General features: G+C 31.4%; 1 protein-coding gene and 1 long non-coding RNA gene across 2 annotated transcripts; one reads left to right on the plus strand and one right to left on the minus strand.

Moving 5' to 3' along the window:
• Nucleotides 1–8,724: 8,724 nt before the first annotated feature.
• LOC105132638 (probable WRKY transcription factor 40) lies at nucleotides 8,725–11,170 on the plus strand. The gene is made up of 4 exons (XM_011036244.1): nucleotides 8,725–9,270; nucleotides 9,730–10,056; nucleotides 10,183–10,299; nucleotides 10,576–11,170. Exons 1-4 carry the CDS (start codon nucleotides 9,109–9,111, stop codon nucleotides 10,924–10,926), a joined length of 957 nt encoding a protein of 318 aa, XP_011034546.1. The 5' UTR covers nucleotides 8,725–9,108; the 3' UTR covers nucleotides 10,927–11,170.
• A 2,144-nt stretch (nucleotides 11,171–13,314) lies between these two features.
• LOC105132639 (uncharacterized) lies at nucleotides 13,315–17,011 on the minus strand. The gene is made up of 2 exons (XR_843609.1): nucleotides 16,486–17,011; nucleotides 13,315–14,361 (listed from the first exon to the last, which is right to left on the minus strand). It is a non-coding gene; the product is annotated as an uncharacterized LOC105132639 (long non-coding RNA).
• Nucleotides 17,012–18,209: the final 1,198 nt, after the last annotated feature.

The following is an 18,209-nucleotide window of genomic DNA, read 5'->3' on the forward strand; positions in this document are numbered from 1 at the left end:
TTCAGGGCCCGTGGGATTAGTCGTGGTGCGCGCAAGCTGGCCCGGACACCCACGTTAATCTAAAAAAATTATACTGGTTTCACTAATTTAATTTCATTAAGAAGTTCCGGTGGCGAATGCATGGGTGTCAATTGATACATTTTACGTGGATGAATATAATGATGTGGTCACTAAATTCTAATTGGACAAGTAACCATAATGCACGGTTTAAGTGCTAATTATATTTAATACCATAATCACAAGCAGTCAATCATAGTTGATAGTGTTTCCACACGCACGCCGGCGCATCGAGCATGTTTGGAATAGGGTTATTAAATCTTGGATTAACTGCTTAATTAACCCGAAATTTTGTTTATCTTGAACTTAATTCAAGTTAGATAACAAAATAAAAAAAAATAGAAAAAATAGATAGGAGCTTACCCAATTAAAATCAAAGTGGACTCTTTTAAGTGTTTTTTTTATTTTCAAAACAAAGTCATTTTAACTTTTTTATTAAAATATAATATTAAAATAATAATATTTTACTTGAACCGACTGGCTCACCTTGTAACATGGGTTTTAGATCAAGTCTGATAACTTTGATTTGGTATTATGATTTTAGCTAACTAATCTTAATAAAAGTAATTTTTTTTAATCAAGTTTTTAGTTAAAATTAATTAAAATATTGATTTGAAAATTTTGTAGTCTTCAAGAACAGGCCACAAAACCAGAGATATCCATCTTTTATGAAGCCATAAAAAAGCTACAAGCTGCGTTTCGCAGCCACAAGGTTAAAACAAGTATGCTCCTGTTATCATGAGCAATCGAAGGATTCAACGCAACATTTTAGATGACTCTTCTAAGGTTCAAATTTGAGATCATCTTATAATTAAAATAGGTTCCTTTTACTGATTAATTTTGATCACATGGAAATGGTTTTATTTGTGGTATGCATGTTTTTAGACTGTAACTTTCGATACATGAACCTCTTAATAGCATTTGATCGCTGTATTAAGACATAAAAAAGACATGTTTCTTATATATTTTTTATTTTAAAAGTATATAAATTAATCATTTTAAAATTGCTTTAGATATAGATTTATTTTATATTTCTGTCTTTACAACTAAATATATTTTTATTTTTATTTTTATTTTATTGTCATTGTCTCTTCTATCCTAATAAAATAATCAAAAGTTATAAATAAGTTAGTAAATAAGCAATATTCTTTTCATGGAAATATTATTACAAAGTAACTATTTAGCAGCCATTCATGAATTGTCAAGTGGATATTAGATACTAACTGTCCACTAATTAAGGAGCAACCTTAGTAACCTCAAAAAAATCACGATCAATGTCCCTATGTATATGCATGATGGGTCATTATGTATCCCATGAAATCCATACTTGTAATCAAATTAATGCATGGCCACACAAGAAATTAGATTAACAAATTGAATTGTATATCATTTTCTTTCTAGAAGTTCATGTAGGACAAATGGACCACAACCAGCCACTTTCCCCCCAAAAAAAACAGACATCGAGGATATTTCCCTTCAGTTGCCTAGGTTTATCTTCTACCCAATTGTTTTTTTTCTTTTTGTCTTAATCGGCCAAATATAGGAATTCTTTAATCATTCAGACATCAAGAATTGAATTCTAAGATGTTTATTTGGTGCAGTCGGTTAATTTAAATAACGCTTAATCGTTAGTAATTTTTAATTTTTAATGAAATAAAATTTAAATCATGTAATTTTTTAATTATTTATGCAATCAAGAAAGCAATTCTAGGCTCGGTGTACCGTCATTTAATTTTATAGCTATTATAAAATTGAATGACGGATAATGCGCCGGCAATGTAGTCCCAGTTCTATAATTGAGGACATGACACTTAAAAAAATAATTGAGGTTCAAATTGCTTACTTAATTATATATATATATATAATTTTTAAACGGATTATTTATTCTCGACCCATTATAGCTTATGAAAAAAGATTCACGATTATTACTTGAATTTGAACTCTCAAGATGAATTTTTAATCAATAGATCAAGGGATAAATTAATTTATCCGATGAGATAATATTATATTATTGTAATTAATTTTTTTTAAAATATTTTAAACCAAAACCGATAATAAAATATTAATCTTTTTTAACGAACATTCATGCATTGGACCTTGGTGAGTTGCTTGAAGAAGAATTTTATGAACAAGTGGGATGATTGATTTATAGAAGGAACGTGTCAAACTTTGTGTTCAACTGGCAGTGTACATATTCTCCGACTTTTCAAGTTGTCCAGACCATGGCCTGTCGTCTCTTGACTGCTAGGTGACTGGGACCAAATGTTGACACAAATTAATTATTAATACACAATATCAAAACTCAATTTTAATCAACCCTCTAATCTCGTTTCATCCCCCCCTAACATGTTTATCCGTAGAATCTTAGAAGAAAAGGTCACTTTTTCTGTCTAATTAAAATTCTCTTTTGTCTAAAAAGAAAAAGAAGAAGAAGAAACAATGTTGTTCTACAAGAAAAAAATACGACTACAATAGATGATTAAAAAAAATAGTATAGGTTGTTAATTAGATTGATGAAACCTATACATTGATTGAATATATATATACATATATATATATATATATATATATCCCTCTAATGTCAGCCATAATTGAAGTCGTGTTAGCCTAGCGGTTGAAATGTGAGCAAGTGGGAGTAGCAGGAGGAAGGAGTCTAAAACATGTGGTTTGGAAATACGACCGTGGATTACAAAAATTTGAATTTGGGCACCATTTTTTTCCAACACTACAATAATAAAAACATTGGATTGATACTTTTTTTGTGGTTTTCAATGATGTAATGAAGTGGACATGGACGTGCTGGAGGAAATGGCAAAACCGAAACGCATGCATGAATGAGAACATGGTGGAAAGTTTCATTACAAAGTTCGATGGACTGACCCACCAAACCAACTCGTGTGTTGTGGTCGTGGTCTCATTCCATGGTTGAGTCTTTTGGAGGGAGGGAGGATTAGGTGACTGCTGACTTTCTTGTAAAGCTTTTGGCTTTTTAATGGATTGGGGGGACGTGAATTTTGTACTGTGACGTATCCCACTCACACCGTCCAGTCCAAATTCAAGCATGTTCTTCCTCTTCCTCTTCCTCTTCCTCTCCTTTTTTTAACGAGAATTCTTCCATGTTTATGTTGTTTCTTATCCTTCTGATCTGGCTTTATTTGCATAAAAATTGCACCGTCACTTTATAACCATCTGCTTTTTTTCTATCGAGTGCATGGATCTTATTCTTTTTTTAATCTTATGAGATTCTTTTTTTAATTTTATGATGAGATGTGAATGCGGTTGTGTTTTAAAGTATTTTTTAATTAAAAATATATTAAAATAATTTTTAATATAAGTATTTTAAAATGATATAAGAATTAAAAAATATATTTTTAATTTTTTAAACATAATTTTAAAATACAAAAATAAAAAGAAGCTTACCATACCAATATTATAGATTTATGCTAATATAATACTTTTATAAAAAAACATTAAAATAAAAAATATTTGACTGCAGTATAGTATAGTAGCCAATGAGACAAATTTAAAGTTTATAATTAATATTTAAAATTGTGCGGTGAATATTTTCTTTTCATTAGGAAATGCAAACCACACCTAATTTATTAAAAAAAATATAAATTTTCATATATAAACACTTATTTGTTTTTAATAATAGGGTGAGGTTTGAATTTCTCACACGAGGATCAAAGATATTTTTTTTAATTTAGATGAGAATATACGAGTATAAAGACAGATTAAAAAATGACTGTATAAATTAAAAATAATTATTAGACTTATAAAAACAAATTAGAGACTAAAACATAAAGTATAAAGATCGTTATAGTGTATAGTTTAGTTGCTAATATTCCTTGTAAAAACAAGGACTAATCCACGAGATTTGACAAGAGTCAATGCATAATGCCAACCCTTAATTTAAGGCAAGATTGATTTAAGGGATACGGTGATATGATTATCATTTTGGAATACTTTACTACTAGCAAAACGTTAATCATATTGATTTATTTATTAGGAGCATAGTCTCAGTGCTTTTACAGGATAAGTGAGCATAAAATAAACTATATTATATATCTTTAACTTAAGAACCATGTGATAGATGTTTTTCCTCCTTTGAAATTTAATGGAATTTACAGTGTGTTCTTGGAATCTTGACTCCCTGTATTAATAACACAAAATTTCCCATAAGAAATTAAATCTAATTTAATAATTTGATGAACTTTGATGTATTTATGTCACTTTTTAGATTTTAATATTATTGATTGTTTTGTGTGTGTGTTTTTGGAGTTTTTATAGGCAGGTTTAAGTGCTGATAGTATACTATGTATGTTGAGAGTAATTTAATAATTTAGGAATTGATGTGGTTAATAAATAGGATAAAAAAAGGGGATTAGCCTATTTTTGAGATTCAATAACTAATTTTTTAAGAATACGTTGGTTTTATTTCCATAATCAGGGCCGAGATGGAGTTTACATATTATTAAAAAGAATTAAAAATTTATATATTTTGGATTATTTTTTTTTTCAGAACAAATTGCAGGTCACTGATTTCCGATGCTCACATCCATGAATTTGTTTGGTAGGGTGGGGAGTTATTTTTTAAATAATTTTTATTTAAAATAATATTGTTTATATTTAATTTTTATTTTATTTTATCGTTCGAAAATATAAACAAATTAATATTAAAAAAATGAATTTTCAACCCTTCTATTTTGTACGGCACTGCTAAACGAGTGGCAGCCAACCATCTTTGACATTTTATTTTGAACTTGCTGGCGAAGGCTTAACCATGACTTTAGCGCAGAGAAAATCAGATGTGGGACAGCAACTTTTAGCCCAATAACATTATACAGATGGTGTTGAAAAAAATAATTAAAATTGTCTTAGTTTCATTTATTTATGTACGGCAAGTCAAGTTGATATCTTGGACTCAGGGCATGACTGTTGACTAAGAATATTAATTAGGTATGGTATGTCTCACGCCCTGTATAGTAATTCCAAAAACTTAAGAAAATTACATTTTAGTCTTATAACTTTTTAAAAACTTTAATTATACCCTTTAATTTAAAGTTTATTTTATAGGAAATCATGTCTCATCAAGTTCTTCTCCCAATCTTATTTTGATTTCGTAAGTGTCCATTCTTTGTAGGTTATAATCTGATAAGAGAACAACTATTTTTTCAAAAAATGACAAAATAAATGAAATATAAAAGGGTAGTTAGATCATGAGCTCAACTATAATAAAAGGTAAAGGTTGTCTTTTACTTTTTATAAATTATTATCACTTTTCTATTTCATAAAATATTTAGGTTTTTTTAGAAATGTGATGGGATTATATTTTAGCCCAATCATAATTTCAAAATTTTTAGTTGATCAATAAGCATTATATTTTGCATGGATTCCAATGAAAATCCTCTTTTAAAATATTGGTTACTAGAAAATTATAATTTATAAAATTTTTAAATTTATTTTTAAAAATATAACCACAAAAACTATCAGGTTATTTAATATATATTTATCGTTAATAGTAACTATATTAACTATTTGACTTGTATTTCACTGTAATAGTTTTTTTCCTGCATAAATTATATATGCAAATTTTCATGATATGTTTTTGTACACAAAAAATGCTTTGTAGAATTCAAAGATTTTATATATATATATCTAATTAAATAAATTAAAAATTATTTATGCAACAAAAACATGTATGAAGCTTGGCCCCTATCTTGTCAAAATAACTAACTAAACTCGTGATTCTAGTTATGTACTCAATTGAGGTTTAATAATTATCTTTCATAATTTTTAAAAATATAAAATAAATATCCATAAAATTAATAACAACCAAATACTAATGCGATTGAAAAAAAATCAAACTACAATAAATTACATTGAATAATTAATATTTAACTAAATAATAAATAATGAAATCTGAAAAAATAAAAGAAAAGAAAAAATTAAAAAATAAATTCAATTATAATAGATAAAAAATATTTTAAAAAAGGCTTCTATCTCGGGCTTAGCTAGCCTAGAGCTCTAAGTTAGAAAAATTAAATTAAATTTCATGAATGGTTATGGACGGAAAGTTTATAATTCACTAAGTTGAAGGACTAAAATATACATTTAGCCCCAAGTTTAGAAAAATTATTTTTTTTCTATATTTTTTATTTTAGTTCTCCATCAATTAATTTTGTTATTTCTTAATAGATATCCTTTAATTGATCATCAATTTTGATCTATAAAGATGTAATTAGAAAAAAAGAAAAGAAAAAAGAAGAAAAAGATGAGGGACTGAAAAAACAAATCACCATGACAATCTGTAATGATTTATCTCTTGTTAAATAGTAGTGTGGAGAACAATATATTTTTCAGTATTACCTAATTACCGTAATTGTGAGTTACAAATTCTTACATATAATTATATTTTTCTATATTACTATTTTATGTTTATCGCTTATTCTTATATATCAAGCAAAAATTTAAAAATCAAACAAAATTATCCGAACAATCAATAATGAACAAGTCTTCCGACTGCAACCCTAAAACAAGTCCTCAATTAAGTCTCCAAAATATCCAATATCTCAAGCATATAATATAAATATTCTTAGTCATAGTGGCTAGATCCCACTTCACTTAACAAGTTGATCCAAACATTTCAACTATCCAAAACCTAATTTAAAATGGGTTTTAAATTAAATAAACATTAATATGATCTGACTAAATTTACTTGTCTATAATCCAATTGATCAGGCTAAATCAAATAAAATTAATTTTAAGATTCATTTTAAAAGTAAAACAATATTATTTTAATAAAAATAATTAATCAAATAAACCAATTACTTTTTTTTTCTTAATTTTCCAGTTAAATCCTCGCACCAAAGATCAACTATATGCTCCTGCTAGCCACCAATGAAATCATCGAAATTCCTCTTTAAAAAACAAATGCATCAAGTCCTCGAAGTCGCGAGCTTCACGCTTCACCACCGACTTCACGATGACTCGGGGAAAAAATTGGCAAGGAGACATCCACTCGTGGTATTTCAGGGTGGCCGAACCGAAACGTAGTCGTCGTGTGATAGGACTTGTCGTCTTTAACTATCATATGGACCATAAGTTCGGTGATCCATATGAATTTTGAATTCAATATCTGTGGTTTTGATTATTATTTTTTTGGGTACGGTTTATCGTATTAACCGGCTTTTATATATGGAAAGATAGGGATTTTTTTCCCACTTTTTCATTTTTTAAAAATATAAATTTAATATTTTTCACTCTTTTTTTCATTTATTGAGTTTAAATTTTTTTAAAAAAATTAAATACTGAAATATAATAATAAATTTTTTTTTTTCATATAATGTTCTTTCGAATGAGGTCTGCATTTTTTACTATTTGTTTGTAAAGTGTATTTTAATTAAAAATATATTAAAACAATATTTTTTATTTTTTTTTATTTTTAATATTAGTATGTTAAAATCATTCAAAAACACTTCAAAAATATCAATTTAATATTAAAAAAATAATTTAAAAAGCATAATGTAAAAACAAATACCTAAATACAAAGATGAATCTAATAAAAAAATCACAGGGAGATAACACAAAGAAAAAGTAAAAAAAAAAATACATGAAAAAAAAATACACAATATTTGAAACCTTTCTAATTGAATTCAATATATAGGTTTTAATAAAATATAATGTTCGTAACATTTTGAGTGTTGAAAATTGAATTTTAAATAAAATTCAACATTTAAAAATACAACAAAAATAAAGGGATCAACCACTCTAATTTACAATTCTAAAAAGAAACAAATTTAATGTTAAAATTAACTTTCCTTAAATACTAATCTCCCCATTTTTTTTTTCTAGAGACACTTGAAGAAAAGGGATGATGATAATAAAGGTAATATAGAAAACAAAACAAAACAAATTAAATTTTTATTTTTTAAATTTAAAAATTTAATTTATTTATTAATTGACAACGTTATGGAATTGATTCGGGAAAATGGATGAATCAACAACTCAAATTATTGATGGACACATGAGCCATAAATTCCAACCAAACCCCCTCCCCACCTCCCTCCCTCCCACCCTCCCCCCCGCCGTGGGAGCTTACAACGTGCTCCCAATACTGAAAAATAAAATACCTCACATTGTTTTGTCGGTAGGTGTGGTAAAGCACATTTTAATGAACATAAACCAGAAAAAAGTTCCCTACGATTATGCATTGGATGCAACCCTCTTTCCAAAAACCTTTAGAAATTGTGAATCATTTGAACAATAATTCAATTACTTACACGTGATTGCAAGGGAAAGCCCATAAGTATGTGCGTTTATACTTGTAATCAAGTCCACATCTTTCTTTTTCATTGAAATTAAATTTGTTTTTCTAATTTACTCATAATCAAGCTATCTACCTTTTATTTTTATTTTTAAAAAACCAGTAATAAAAATTACATTCTTATGAACATATATCCTTGTTAGCTAACCCGTTAAAATTCTTATTTATAATCAAAGCAATACCAGCATTCGGTCAGCATTAAACTTAACCTGTTTCACGCGTGCGACACTCAACACAAGGACACACCACGTCACCACCCATTGTTTAATACTCTACTGTAGTATACTCCTCCTCCTCCGACCTTTTTTTGGTGGGCGCTTGACTTTGACGAAAGGTTTGTCCCATTGTCAATCCCCGACCGACAAGGTCTCTCACAGAGCAATCTAATCTGCATTCAGCATTTGTACCTATAAAAAAGAAAACAAGAAAAGAAGAAGCACGTGCAAGCTTCTCATGTGACCAGAACATATGTATCTGCTGCTCCTGGTACTGTTATATCTTTATCTTTCTTTCTCTCTCCACCAAGTTTCCACAACCGAGTTGGGCTATATATTCACGAGTTTTTTGCCTTCCGTTTTGTTCCATCTGAGTCTGGATTTAGCAACTCCGTGTTTTCACAAGTTTTGCTTGCTGCAGCCACAAAGATTGTCACTCTCCTACATAATTCACTTGGTCCATTGATTTTAAGAAGATTGTCAAGAAGGACTAGTTCGATTAAGGCGGCTATGGATAACTCATCCTGGGTTGATACTTCTTTAGATCTTAATATCAATCCTCTAAGAGTGAAAAGTGATGCTCCAGTTGATGCAGAAAGGTTTGGGGTACCAAGAAAAATGAAACCCACTTTCATGTTCCAGACCAAGCCTTCAGCGAATTCGAAAGAAGAGGTTAGCTTTATATATATATATATGCAGATACTCGCTTTGCAGTAATTTGATTATGTTTGTAGGTTTTAGTTGCATACCCCTCTTCCTTTCTTTATGGTTTATGGCCATCAGTTGAAGGCTAAACACATAGCTTCTTACATTCGATTTGGTTTTGTTTTTCAAACAAATTTCAATAAAGCATGTAACTTTCAGCAAGAACAAGATATTATGAATTCTTGTCACTGGGTTTCATGAAAAGATATATAGAAATGTTTTTGCTGTCATATATCATCAAAATATTGATTCATAGAAAAAAAAAAAAAGATTAACTATTACAAAAGGGACTAGTATCCTTCTTAAGTTTTAGCTAGGAACTGGCTGAACTTGATTAGAATAGGAACCTATCCGAGGTGCTTCTAAAACTTGCAGTCTTTTAGGAGTTTTGAAGTTGAATTTATTTTGTATAATTACTGATTTCAGACTGGAGCCATAGAAGAGGAATTGAACCGAGTGAGCGAAGAAAACAGGAAGCTCACTGAAATGCTAACTGTGATGTGTGAGGACTACAATGCTTTAAGAAACCAGTTGATGGATTGCATGTGCAAGAATGGAGAAAAGGAGCTTCATGGCCCATCAAAGAAAAGAAAGTCTGCAAGCAGCAACAACAACGATAATAACATTGCAATGAATGGGAACTCTGAGAGTAGCTCAACCGATGAAGAATTGTCCAAGAAACCAAGGGAAGAAGTCATCAAAGCTAAGACTTCCAGGGCTTATGTCAGGACTGAAGCGGGTGATAAGAGCCTTGTAAGTGCATATAATACACCTCTCTGGTGCAAAAATCACGGTTGTTTCTCAAGTTTACAGGTTATTTCGATATGCTATGCAAATGTCTTCATGGTTTACTAAGCGATTGCATATAATTTATTGCAGATCGTGAAAGATGGATATCAATGGAGGAAATATGGCCAAAAGGTCACCAGAGATAACCCTTCTCCAAGAGCTTACTTCAAATGCTCTTTTGCTCCAAGCTGCCCTGTCAAAAAGAAGGTGAGACTGAAACCATAAACACAGTTAGTTCTGTGCTGCATATGTAAAGAGCATTGGGTCGATTTCGTCCATGTTCTGACTTGTTCAATTTAGCTGTGATGAGGCAAATAAATAGCATATAATTAAGTTGGCATTTAAACTCACATGGACTGTGAATTTTGTCCAAGTTTTCTTTGTGCATGAAATAAGGGTTTTAGTTCCAACTTTCTTCCGTATGAAGTGAAAAAGCTGAGTAGAATGCTAAGATTCTTCTGTTCTCACTTGTGGCTCATTCAGGTTCAAAGGAGTGTTGACGACCAATCCGTTCTGGTGGCAACTTATGAAGGAGAGCACAACCATCCCTCAATGGAGGCAACATCAGGTTCAAGCCATGGTCTAACACTCGGTTCGGTACCCTGCTCCGCATCTCTAGCCTCATCTGGGAAAACTAATATCACTCTTGATCTCACAAAATCTAAGTCTAGCAATGAAGCCAAAAGTTCAAAACCAAAAACCGATGCACCTGAAGTCCGGCAATTCTTGGTGGAACAGATGGCCTCTTCGTTGACGAAAGATCCCAATTTCACAGCAGCACTGGCCGCAGCAATCTCAGGAAGAATGTTGCAGCAAAATCACACAAAGTGGTGAAATTTCTACTTAGATAGGAGAAGAAGCTCATACAACTTGGAGTTCTATAAATTATGTAGGTTTCTATTAGATTATGTGGGTTCCGTCAGACCATTTTGAATTTTACAATGTATTTGTAAATACATCATCTGATACACGGAGAAAAAAAAATCCCAAGAAAGATAGCACCTTTGAGGGATCCAAACTCAAATTGCAAAGCAAGGGTTATTGCCATTTTAATGGATAATTATCAGTTTTTGATATATGTTTATTTGTTGGTATGCATGGTCTTTCAGAGTCAAGTGCTAACCTTATGATAGTGGGTGAGTTTTAGATATATTATAATGGATAATTGCCATCTTAACGTATCTAGGGCAGCAATTGCACATCAATCAGATGTCTTTAATTGACTGCAAGGGCGCAAGGTTCTGGTTTTGGCCAAATGAATGTTTTGTTAGAACAACTGGAGTCCAGGACCACCATATCCATGTCATATTATGTCGTCGAACTTCCATTTAGCAGAAAGTCTTTGGCATCCAACCTTCCAGAATTACTGGGACGGTGTTTTTCTCAAGTTAAGTTGAATGATACAAAGTAGATGTTCGTGTGCTCCAGCTAGTGTGAAATTAAGCCGAGGTAGTTGGGATTTGACAAGATTTTTGGATTTGGAATGCTCTCTCCGGACAAATATAACCGGCTATTTTGACTACTTATCAAGATTCTATGCCGGTTATTTTGACTTATCAGCATTCCGTGGGTTCTTTAGGTTATAACCTTGATGGCACCACTTCTGGATTTTACCGATGTCCTGTTAGATCGCTCTTTCCAGGAAGGATCGTTGCTAAATTGAGATGGGTTCTAGTGATGCTTATCTGACAGCTCCAATGGCTGCTTGCCTTGATGTTTGGACCGCAAACAACACCCCGTGTGTTACGTGAACAATCTACTGCTGGTGACAAGAGTATTTTTCCATATTCAACTGAGGGGGTCAACAACGAGTCTTAATCCACGCAAGAATTCTTGCTAGTAATTGGCAGAAATTCGCAAAAATTGAAGGATCCAACTCGTACAAAGAGAGAGCGTTACCGCTGTGTAACTTCACCATTAGTCAAGAAGGATCTTGCAATGATTATGAACCGAAGGAGTATATTGCCGTGTAAGGATCTTGATATGCTTTTGCATGACTAAGATGTTTTCAAACTAGGCTGTGGTATCTTTAGATGCCTTGTTAAAAGTACAGGAACATGTATTCCCTGTAACAAGCCAATAGATCAAAACCAACAGTTTATTCACCTAGAAAGGAAATTGGACTAGCTATTCACGAGTGGTAACAGTAGTAAATTTAGCATAAAAATAAAAATAATTATTATTATAATTTTAAATTTTAATTTATGAGTTTATTCAATATCATGTCAGGATTATGTATCAGATTAACCATAACACCAAATCAATATAAGAAGAAAAAAAAATTATTATTATAGTTTTAAAATTCAATTGAGAGTTATTGATCTGAGTCAACATAAAAATAAAAATAATTATTATTATAGTTTTAAAACCTACTCAGGTCATGGATTGGCTTAATTATTGACTCAGTTTAATATAAAAATATTTATTATCATAGTTTTAAAATCCTATTAGGAGGTTGACCTGGGATCAGGATCGGGTCACAAGTTGGTTTGACCATTAACTCAGGTCAACATAAAGATTCAAATGGTTATTATCATAGTTTTAAATTCCAACTAAGGGTTCGACCTGATGTATGATCATAGTCACAAGTCGAGATAGTCTACCCGGGTTGACTTGAGACAATATAAGAATAAAAATAATTATTATCATAATTTTAAAATCCAATTCGAAAGTCGATCTATAATTATTATCATAGTTTTAAAATCCAATTCGAAAGTCGATTTAGGGTAAGGCTAAAGTTACGGGCTAGAAGGATTAACCCGAGTTGATTTAAATCAATATAAAAATAAACATAATTATTATTATAGATTCAAAATCCAACTTCAAAATCAACTTGGGGCAAGGTTGAGATTACAAGTCATGAGAGTCAATGTATAAATAAAAATATTTATTATTATAATTTTAAAACTTAACTCAGGAGTTGACATGAGGCAAAGTCGACCCCTAAATTAACACTCCAAAATTATAATAACAAATTATTTAATCCACTCCAAAACACTCCGTACACAAAATAAAACAGTTATTTAAGTGCAGTACAGTAAAATCCAGTCTAATAAATATTTTCTAGCATACCATGTATTACTTTAGCATTCCAAGAATTTGAGGTGTGACTGATGACTTATTCCAAGCAAGACATCCGAATTTTTCAGCCACGCAGGCAGGAGCCATGTCTAGAAGAATATTTTTGCCATAATCCAAAAGGAAAAGTGCTAATTAAAAGCATGTCGGAAAGCTTATTTGACTACAATAATTCAAGAATCTATTCTCAACCTTGAAAAGGAAAGGAACATAGAACTTGAAATACCGACATTAAATGTTCATGTAACCGTGAGTGAATTTTTTGTCGCAATAACTGCATTCACTGAATCATTTTACGTGAGCAGAACTTGATTACGACTTCAAAAATCTAAAGTAGCACGGCAGTCTCTTTCAATCACAGAAAATTAGTTGGACCAAGATGGACATTCCATGAATAAAATTGAATCCTACCATTTGAGACGTGGAAGCGAAGACATTATCACACAGATTATTCTAACATCCCATCCATTCAGTTTCCCATTCCACAAGGAAAAGTCACTACATCCAGGTCGATTCAACATGTAAATTTACTTGCACCACCAGATAATACAGCATTCATTGAATCCTCAATTTCTTTCACTTTGGTCTTCGCCTCAAGATAGCCATCCTTTACCCTTGCTTCTCCCTTGGTGGTCCACTTGGAATCTGAAGCAACTTATGAGATGGTCCAGCCGCTTGCATGAATTAGTATATAGCTGTTGGACTAACACTTCAAAACCCTCTTGTTGCCATGTCCTTCCTTATGAGCTCTGCTTTTGGAGTCTTGACTGGAACTTGGTGGGAATATCGGAATTGGCTTATGGATGACAAAGTTCGAGGTGTGTTTAATAAAAGAGCCAAACTCATCTATGAACTGCAGCATCAACAACAAGCTGCGAGTTTACAGCAGTTTGGAGGTCATGGGTTGGGACAATCTTCAACAGTATTATACAGAGCCCAGAGCTCTCTTTACCATGAGTTATTAACAAAAGTCACAAAAAAAAAAGGGGAGTCGAATATTAGGCTTGCAACATGAATTAATCAAACACGCAAGAAATGAATAGAAAAGCTCATGTCTCCACCTTGCACATTTGATGAGCATTTTCAACGATTGATCGGAACTTTAGCTCTGACAGTAGGAAGAAAGTTTGAGCATTTGGAAGTGCTATCTTTCTCTCATTAGCAATTGGATCAAAATCCAAAATGACTTCCCTGCATGCAGATAACTCCGTGTCAACCAAGTGAAACTCATTAAAAGTTTGAGCATCGACAATTCACATTGCCTTTTGGTTATTGAATGCCAGTACACCGACCATGTGAAGTGCATCTATCATAACAAACACATTTAATTGAAATAACCAATGCCTAAATATATGCCTTCTGTTAGGGATGAAAGGCCATGTAAGTTCAGCCAAAGCTGCTGATAGGCTTAGCTGTTCAAACAGCTTCCTGCACATCAAAAGAAATGATCGCAGACTGAGGAAGCTACCAGATCCCCTTCGCTTTGGAAGAAGATTATCCAAAGGGTTTTGTGCATGACATGCTTGTCATCATGGACTGGGACTCCCCGATCTTCATCATGAAAAGTGGCATAGCATGGATCTTTTAGAAAGCGGGGAAAAATTAATTAGCGACAGCAACTTTGTGAAAAAGCTCAAAACTTAATTATATTACAGGCAAAATATCTGGCAATTTGCAGCCCGCCACGGAATGCAGAACGTTTACAAGTTAACAAACTGAATTTAAACCATCATGTTTCTGGTCATGATTTGCTGTAAATCTAACTCAGGTAGTGCAAAGATAAAGACTATGTTCTCAAGCTCGAAGGTTAAGTGGAGAGAAATCTCCCTAGTATTTTATTATATATAAATAATAATTTCAATAATTAAAAAAAAACCCCAACAATTTATATGTCTCTTAAAACACTGATCTAGATAAAAAAATATAAACCAAGTAGAAAATAAATAATTAAAATTAAAAAATATATAAAAAAATAACTAAAATAGCCAAAACAATAACTTTCAGGTCTAATTTTGAGATACACAACTATTATTCGATACACAACTATTATTCAACAAGCGATAAGTGACTTATTAAAAGAAAATAGCCTTGGAAATCACCTGAAAAATTTTGAGCCCAATTTAACATCGGATTTATTAGTTTAATTTGCTTTATAGTCAATTGATTAATTAATATGACACTATTATATTCATATAAATATATATTTATTATTGATAAAAATTTAATTTATCTTTAATATCAATATAATATTAAATTAATGAATCTAATATTTAATTTATAAATTTAAAGTAAAAATATAGTCCACATATTTATTATTAATAAAAGCATTAATTCAAAGTTAATGGGACACTAGTCTCTATTGTTTTGGAAAAGAATTTATTTTCCTATCAATGAGTTTTGGTGAGGTCTAGCCCCGCAGGACTGTGAATAGCAGGATCTTGCTCCCGGAGCATGACCACAGATGAGACGGGGATGAATCCTCAGAATGCACAGGACACACATCTCTGGTATTAATTAACGCGGGAATAAATTTTGTCAATTAACCCCCTCAAGATACGAGCATCTGGCCACATTAGTGAAAATAATAGTAATATAAATCACTTCGTTAAGTTTTTATGCCAAACTAATTCAAGATTTAGTGACAGATTCTTTCTCTCTTTCATGATCATAAATATTTTGCACTACATAGATTGATTATAAACCAACTATGACTAAATTTCACATAAATATGATAAGAGCAAAGAGAAATCAATCATTCAGCTAAATCAACAGGATGATGCATCAAATAACGCACTGAGGTTCTCTTGCATGAAACATCACTTTTACAGCAGATGCTCACTACTAATGGAAGCAGATTATTAGCCTCGCAAGGGCCTCTTACCAGAAAGCGCACTCCTTGGTTCATTGCAAATGAGACTTTCATCTGTCCAAGCAAGTGCCTTCTTTGACATGAGAAAATAACAAGAGTGCAACAATTTGCAATTTAATACGAACCCCACTTACTTTTACCATGTTCTAAACCCAATTTCAACATAAATTCTTATTCTTTTTTTTGTCATCAATGACTAGTTTCCTACTTGTTTTTCAATCTCTATTTCTTATAAACAAGCAGGAGCATTAAACCACTCAACATCAAATACCAAATGCAAAAATCTTGCCTTTTTAAAACTTTTACCATCAATACCTCTCAATTCTTGAAGTTCCACAAATTACTAAACATCAATATCCAAATAAAAACACACCCAATTCAAACACGCTTACACAAAAAAAAAAAAAAAAAGAAACAGAGAGGGAGAGGGAGGTTAAAAAACTTACCAGTAGTAGATGTAACCCAGGACACCTATTTTTCACTTTGAAGTTGAATGTTATCAGTACTATCATCCCCCACTAGTAAGTACTTCACTCTCACCACCACCACCACATTGCTTCTTCCTTCACCACCGCAATCCTTCTTACAGCCATTCTCCCACTGGACCACGACAAGGACGATGACGACTCCCGGCTGAGGGGAGACGAGTGTTCCGACGAGGCGTCAGAGGAGCAGGAATCATTCATGGACTTTTGTCTCTAAACTACGAATTTTCCACTCCCGCATTTCTTCTTGTTCTTGTTGTTGGACTCCGTTTCTTGCGGCGGTTGTTTCTCGTTGGTAGGTTTCTTCTTCGTCGCCGGCTTTTCTGGTTCCTTGTTTTCCCGTTCCCTGATGCTGTTCTTGGCCAGCACTCTAGGTGGGTCTCCTGACATTGCCTTTTTTTCGGTGGCTATTGTTTGTGCTGTAGCCATTAAAATCATTTGAAAACTTAAAAAAATAATATTTTTTTAAATTATTTTTTAAATATAAAAACAAACAGCTCTTGAGGTTATGTTTGGGTACTGAGAAAGCGGAGAAGAATTTGTCGATGGTGTTGAAAGACAGGAAGGGAAAATTTTGCGGGCTTTTAGTTTTCCTTTTGGAGATAGAAAGGGAACCATCCAGTTAAAGTGTGCCACGTAACAGGATGTCTGTCTTTAGACTCTTTACTAAGAAGTTGATGTTTTGTCCGCCATTTTTATTTTCCCGAGATCGCAATCTGATTGCCTTCTTTTTTGGATTTGTTTGTTTTATTATCACCGTTATTAAATGGCAAGAATGGTTAATATGGGACATGTCAAGGCTGAATTATTAATTAATTTAGGTAAAATTGATTGTTTAAACTTAAATCTGATAAGAACTTAATTATTTAAAAAACATGTTGTGATTTTAAGATTTTTTTAAATTAAAATAACATAGTTTTGGATTAACTTAGTTTATTTAATTTAATTTATATTTTAAATCTTAGACTACTCATATCTAATCCAAGTTTAATATTAACAAAGCTAATTAGGCATGAAAAAACATTATAAACACAAACTTATTTGCAATGTGTATTGAGACAATATAATGATATCCTTTTTCTTAATGTCCAAAAATATTAAATTGATTATTAGAGGTATTGAGGTTTTTTCATAATGCATTAGTTATTGCTAAATTGATTGTAGAAAAATAATATTTTTTTTTTATTTTTAAAATATGCTAAAATGACCAAATGCTCTTGAAAGCAATAAAATAAAATAAATAAATCTAACATCTTTTCGTATATTTATTATGGTTTTTTTAATTTTAAGTTGGTTGAAAAATAATTTAATATATGACTAAATATAAAAAAAACAAAAAATAAAAAGTGGATGGCAAGTTTATACCTTAGCTGAGAGGTGCTTACATCTTTCGAGTGGTATCTCTAAACAGCCTAAATTGTTTTTCATTGTGTTGTTGAAAATATCCTAATATTCTTTTTCCCATATAGTTTATCACTAATAACATTTTTTTCCTCTCTTTTCTCTCTCTTTTTTTTTTTTAATTTTTGCTATTCATGCAAAATTTTAAAGTTGTCCTCTGATTTCTGAAGATTTTTATTTTGATCTTTTTTCTTCTAATTTCTAATTTTTGTTCTTAGTCCTTTTGTGAATTTTTTTCTAATTTTTGTTCTTAGTCCTTTTGTGATTTTTTTTTTTGATTTTAT

Source organism: Populus euphratica, unplaced genomic scaffold (genome assembly GCF_000495115.2).
Source record: "Populus euphratica unplaced genomic scaffold, PopEup_1.0 scaffold87.1, whole genome shotgun sequence".
Classification (NCBI taxonomy): domain Eukaryota; kingdom Viridiplantae; phylum Streptophyta; class Magnoliopsida; order Malpighiales; family Salicaceae; genus Populus; species Populus euphratica.